Below are 6420 nucleotides of genomic sequence, written 5' to 3' on the forward strand. Positions count from 1 at the left end.
GTTCGAGAACAGTCCACGCTCCTGCAGTGGCCGGTGGGTCAGCTGTCCTGAGCTTATTATTATCTTGTTGGTGCTGTGCATCCTCAACCAAGGATATTTTCCCATTGACTTTTAGGGAGAGGGGGAGGGAGGGGGAGAGACAGAGAGAGAGACAGACAGACAGACAGACATCGGTTCATTGCCTCCTGCATGAGCCCTGACCAGGGCCCTTGACCGGAATCAAACCCAGGACCCTTCGGTCTGCAGGCCGACGCTCTAGCCACTGAGCCACACCGGCCAGGACTCTGCAAGGAGTTTAAACGACCAACTGCTGATCTAACAAAAAGCTCCAAACATGCAACACATTCCAGTGTCTTCGAGAATTTTTCCCACCGCAAACACCATATGGGTGAACGGACCATGTTTTCTGTGTTTCTCTCTTTTTTTAAGAAAAATATATATTTTAAAAAAATATATTTTTATTGATTTCAGAGAGGAATGGAGAGGAAGAGAGAGAGAGAAACATCAATGATGGGAGAGATTCATTCATCGGCTGCCTCCTGCACGCCCTACACTGGGGATCGAGCCTGCAACCCAGACGTGTGCCCTGACCGGGAATCGAGCCCTGACCTCCTGGTTCCTAGGTCGATGCTCAACCACTGAGCCACACCGGCCGGGCTGAAATATTCTTTATAACCAGAGACCCAAGTCTCCCTGAACCAGGCCCTGCAAGATCATCCCCTTTGTCTTCAACTGCAGCGATCCACAAATTTCACACCCAGAATAAAAGTTGCCCAAGTTAAGAGCATAAAAGGAAGACACGGACAGAGAGATCTGACCACAAGGACCGTTTCCCACTTCTGTGTGTCAACAAAACTCCCCCAAGCAAAACGGAAAATAAGGATTCGGTGGGAAAAAGAACCGGAGGGCGCGCCAAGGGCAACAGACACACTGCAACCTGGGAAAGGGCGAGGCGGGCCGGGCGGGCGGAGGGCCGCGAGGAGGGCATTCTAAAAATGCAGAAATCAAAATAGCCTCTCCCTCTTCCCTGCGCGTTCTCCCAGCGCGCTATAAATAGCAAGGCGAGTCTCCTGCGAATTCGTGCGCCGGGCGCCCTGGTACGGGAATGCCACCAGAAGCCGCCCCCCCCACGGAGAAGGGCAGGGCCTTGACCCTCACAGAGCCCCCTCCCCAAAACTCCCAGGTCAAGAGGGTCCATCCATGAACCAGGAGGTCTGGGTTCGAATCCCGGTCGGGGCACAGGCCCGGGTTGCGGGCTCGATCCTCAGTAGGGGGCATGCAGGAGGCAGCCGATCCATGATTGTCTCTCCTCATGGATGTTTCTCTCTCTCTCTCTCTCTCTCTCTCTCTCTCTCCTCCCTCCTCCCTCCCTCTTGTCCACCCTCTCTCTGAAAAGCAATGGAAAAGATATCCTTGGGTGAGGATTAACAAGAAAGAAAGAAAGAAAAAGAGAGAGAAAGAGAGAGAGAAAGGAAGGGGAAAATGAAATGGAAAAAGAAAGGAAAAAATCCTGCCACTGGTGACAAAACTCGTGGGTGGACCTTGAAGGCAGTACCCAAAGGGAAGTAAGTCCATGGCCCTGGCCAGCATTCCCAGTGGTTAGAGCGCCGGCCTTCAGACCCTGGGGTCGAAGGTTCGATTCTGGTCAAGGGCACATACCTGGGCTGTGGGTTCCTCCCCAGTCCCGGTCGGGATGCGTGTGGGAGGCAGCCAATCGGTATGTCTCCCTCACCAACCAAGGTTTCTCTCTCTCTCCTCCCTCCCTCCCTCCCTTCCACTCTCTCTCTAAATCAGGGGTCCGCAAACTTTTTAAACGGGGGGCCAGTTCACGGTCCCTCAGACCGGTGGAGGGCCGGACTATAGTTTAAAAAAAACTATGAACAAATTCCTACGCACACTGCACGTATATTATTTTGAAGTAAAAAAACAAAACGGGAACAAACACAATATTTGTATTTGCATGTGGCCCGCGGGCCGTAGTTTGAGGACCCCTGGTCTAAAAAAAAAAAAAAAAATCGATGGGAAACGTATCATCGTCGGTCGGACCCAGACGCGTGCCTCCCGGGCAGGTGCTCTGCGGCCCCCGCCGGCCAGGAAGAGGGGGGCCTCCAGGAAACGGGGGGCAGGAGAGAGGCGGCCCGGGCGAGAGGAACAGAAATCAAAAGGAGAACTCGGTGGGTCTCGTTTCTCTGAGAAAAGGACGGAAAGCGAAAACCCAAACCGACCGCAGCGTCAGGCTGGAGCCTTCGCCCCGTGAACCTGGGGAACGGAGTCCCAATGACGGGAAGGGCAGGGTGGAAGGTGACAGCCACTGGCTCAGAGACGGACGCGGGAGGGGAGGGGGGCTGAGGGAGCACCCCCTGGGGCCCGTCTTCCCCGAGACGGGGCAGCGGCAGGAGAGGCCGCCCGCTCCCCCGGGACGGAGCCCAGGTGACGCCGAGAGTCCCGAGTGAGAGCTCCTGCGTCCGCACTCGAGCGGCACTGCCAGGTGTCACCGCAGAGCTTACGGAAACCCAAGGGGAAGCATCGCACGGACCCCGGGCAGCCCTGCCGGGAGCCAGGAGGTCGCGGTTCGATTCCCCGTCGGGGCACGGGCCCGGGGTGCGGGCTCGATCCCCAGTGGGGGGCGTGCAGGAGGCAGCCGATCCATGGTTCTCTCTCCTCATTGATGCTTCTCTCTCTCTCTCCCTTCATATATGTGTGTGTGTGTGTATTTTTTTTTCGTTGTTGTTAGTATTACAGATTCCCCCTCTTTCTCCTCCCTCTTCCTTCTCCTCTGAAATGAATACGAAATATTGGGAGAGCCGAGGGCAGCTCATGGGGTGGGGCTCTGAGCTGATGCCCCTCGTGACTCTACCCCACGTCCCCTTGGGAAGGTCTGAGATTAGGACCAAGATATATATATTCATTTAAAAAAAGCAAAACACCAAAAAAAAAACCCCTTAAGTCATCTGGCCCCATCCCCGTTGTTTCTGACCAAGCTCACCCAGGACGGGGCCCAGGAATCTGCGTGTCTGACTGGCACACACGGGGGTGCTCATGGGCGGCTCCCACTCCGGGCCCCGCGGGCCGGCTTGCTCTCAGGGGTGCCCGCAGGCCGGCCTGCCGGCAGGCACACATGATGTGGGTGGCGAGGGCTGTGGGGTTTCCTGGCTCCTGGTCACCGGGAGCCCCAGACTGAGCCGGGGAGGGAGGGGCCCCCGGGGTCCCCGGGGCCAGGACTCCAGGCCGCCCCGCGTCTCCCTCCCTCCCTGCCCTGGGCCACAGCCTTTACACCTGCACCACTTCCTCTCATCACCCGGCCCCTGGCTCCTGTGGCCTCCTTTCTAGAAATACCGAGGCCTCAGGAAATACACTTTTTTTTATTTCAGGTGACAACGTGCTTTCCAACCAGTATCTCTCTCTCTCTCTCTCTTTTTTTTTTTTTGGTTAAGCCTCACCCAAGGATACTTCTCCACTGATATTTTATTTTTATTTTTCTAAATATATTCTATTGGTTTTTTACAGAGAGGAAGGGAGAGGGATAGAGAGTTAGAAACGTCGATGAGAGAGAAACATCGATCAGCTGCCTCCTGCACGCCTCCCACTGGGGAGGTGCCCGCAACCCAGGTACATGCCCTTGGCCGGAATCGAACCTGGGACCCCTCAGTCCGCAGGCCGATCCTCTATCCACTGAGCCAAACAGGTTAGGGCTCTGTTGATATTTTAAAGAGAGTGGAAGGGAGAGAGAGAATCGGCTGCCTCCTGCACGCCGCCCCCCACTGGGGATCGAACCCACCACCAGGGCCTGTGCCCTGACCGGGAATCAAACCGTGACCCCCTGGTTCGTAGGGTGACGCTCAACCACTGAGCCACACCGGCCGGGCAGACACTGTAAATTTTAACAAACTACACAAGTGATTCCTTATAGGACAGTGATGGCGAACCTATGACACGCGTGTCAGAGGTGACACGCAAACTCATTTTTTTGGTTGATTTTTCTTTGTTAAATGGCATTTAAATATATAAAATAAATATCAAAAATATAAGTCTTTGTTTTACTATGGTTGCAAAGATCAAAACATTTCTATATGTGACACGGCACCAGAGTTAAGTGAGGGTTTTTCAAAATGCTGACACGTCGAGCTCAAAGGGTTCGCCATCACTGTTATAGCAACTTGAGAAGTACCAGCCCAGGACCATTTGGAAAGACCCGGGTCGCATTTCGGGACACGACCTACAGCAGCTGTGTGGCTTTGGGCAAGTTACCGAACCTCTCTGAACCTCCGACGACTCACTTGTAAACTAAGTCGGAAGCCTGACCAGGTGGCCAGGAGGGTCAGAGATACTCAAAGGCTGGAATAGGTCTTCATCGAAGCTATCCCCAGAGGCATGAGCAACCTGGGCCCCCATCATCTTTTTCTTTTTGGAGGGGGGCGATCTGACCCTGAGAACTGAGGAGACTCGCTAGCGGCCCTTCCCACGTGACGGAGGCTGGACGAAGCTCACGCCCTCCCACTCGGAGACCCGTATCGGCCCCTACACCAGGACTCAGGGAAGGGAACAGGAAGGAGACACGGGCTGAGGTCTCAACTGAGGTCAAGACCATTTGCTGTCCTGCACGGGGTGTGACCTGGAGGTGGGCTGGGCATACGGGACAGCCCCCAGATGGACCTGCAGCTGGTGGCTCTCTCTGGGTGGGAGAGTAAAGGAAGAAGGGACAGAGGCGTCCTAGGTGGGCTCAGCCTGAGTGTCCCCAGCTCTGGGGGGGGGGGGGGGAGTGCAGGGGGAGAGAGACCAACCAGGTGGAGACAAGGGGACTGATGCTCCCCAACCCGCTCTCTCCCCCCGCTCAGCCTTAGTCTTTCCATCTGGAAACCGGGTGCACGTGAAGAAAATTTAACAGTCAGCGCCGTAGCCGGTCTGGCTCAGTGGATAGAGCATCGGCCTGCGGACTGAAGGGTCCCGGATTCGATTCCGGTCAAGGGCACGTGCCCGGGTTGCGGGCTCGATCCCCAGTGGGGGGTGTGCAGCAAGCAACCAAACAATGATTCTCATCACTGATGTTTCTCTCTCTCTCTCATTAATAAAAATTTAAAAAACAAAAAACCAGCCACTGTGATGACCCCTGTCCTTCATCGGGGGCCCACCCTGTTGCCCCAAGACCAGATGCTACGGAGGAAGGAGGTTTACATTCCTGCGTCGGTTGTTAACGTTATTAAACCTCCTGGCACACGAAAGTCTCGCCAAAGCCAGGGGCGGGAGGAACGTTCGGGCCTGGGAATCGGGTTCCCTCCTTTTTAACTTATAAGGCGGGAGGGAGCGGCCAGGAATGAGGGCGCCCAGGGGCCGCTGGACTCCAGCCCGGGGATCATTCTGGTTCAGGGGTCAGGTCTGAGGGACCATCTGGGACAGGGGGACCCCCCCTGCACCCCAGCATCTAAAAGCTTCCTACTGCCCTGCCCGGTTTCGCTCAGCGGATAGAACATCGGCCTGCGGACTGAAGGGTCCCGGGTTCGATTCCGATCAAGGGCAAGTACCTGGGTTGCAGGCTCTCTGGCCCAGAGGGCGCCTGCAGGAGGCAACCCGTTGCTGTGTCTCTCTCACATCCATGTTTCTCTCTGTCTCTCCCTTTCTCCCTTCCACTCTCTCTCTCTGAAAATCGGTGAGGATTAACCAAAAAAACAAAATTAAAAGTTTCCTACTCTCTGTCCCACCTGCTGCCGCTGCTCCAGGCCAGAAAACTCCGTCCTGAGTCCAGCCAGCTCCCCCGGGCCCCCCAAGAAGGGCCAGCAAGCATGGGGGGAGGGCAAGCCCAGCCTGAGTGTCCCCAACTCTGGGGAGGTGCGGTCGGGGGGGAGAAAGCAGGACCAGGAGGGAGAAGCCCAATGGAAGGATGCTTCCCAAACGCCCCCCCAGAGCCTCAGTCTTTCCATCTGGAAACTGGGCGCACTTTTCCGAATATCCACACAGTCCGCTGCGGCCTATGGTGCCACTCCCACCGCGCGCCACCCCGAGTTCCAGGAGCGCGCCCCTGGCCCGGCCCGGAGCCCACGCGCGTCCCTCCCCGCCCCTCCCCGCCCCGCTCACCTGCTGAAGACCAAGCAGCCCAGGTGGTTGATCTCCTGGTCGGAGCGGTGGCGGCTGTAGTCCTCCCACAGGTCCTTGAAGGCCGTGACCGCCAGGATGAACAGCACGGGCGCCAGCGCCAGGCCCGGCTGGAAGGCGTTGACGGCGGGCACGAAGTTGAGCAGCGCGATGAGGACGAAGTAGACGTTGGCCAGGCGGTGGAACTGCTCGAACAGGTTCTTGGGCACGAAGGACAGCAGCGTGTACTTGGTGGTCTTGAGCCCGGTTGTCCCGCCAGGTGTTGGGGCCCCCCCGCGCCCGGGGCCACCCACCGCCGGCGCCCGTGGGCCTGGGCCCGGGCCCTCCGGGGGG

General features: G+C 57.0%; 1 protein-coding gene across 1 annotated transcript in view; it reads right to left on the minus strand.

The window, feature by feature from the left end:
• Positions 1-6069: 6069 nt before the first annotated feature.
• LOC102431979 (probable phospholipid-transporting ATPase VA) overlaps positions 6070-6420 on the minus strand; it is a gene marked incomplete at its 3' end in the record, with an annotated part of 2484 nt that continues 2133 nt past the window's right edge. The window contains exon 2 of the mRNA XM_006106860.1: positions 6070-6397. Coding sequence (XP_006106922.1) covers positions 6070-6397 — 328 coding nt within the window. The remainder of the gene's footprint in view (positions 6398-6420) is intronic.

This window comes from Myotis lucifugus, unplaced genomic scaffold (genome assembly GCF_000147115.1).
Source record: "Myotis lucifugus unplaced genomic scaffold, Myoluc2.0 scaffold_928, whole genome shotgun sequence".
In the NCBI taxonomy this organism is placed as follows: Eukaryota; Metazoa; Chordata; class Mammalia; order Chiroptera; family Vespertilionidae; genus Myotis; species Myotis lucifugus.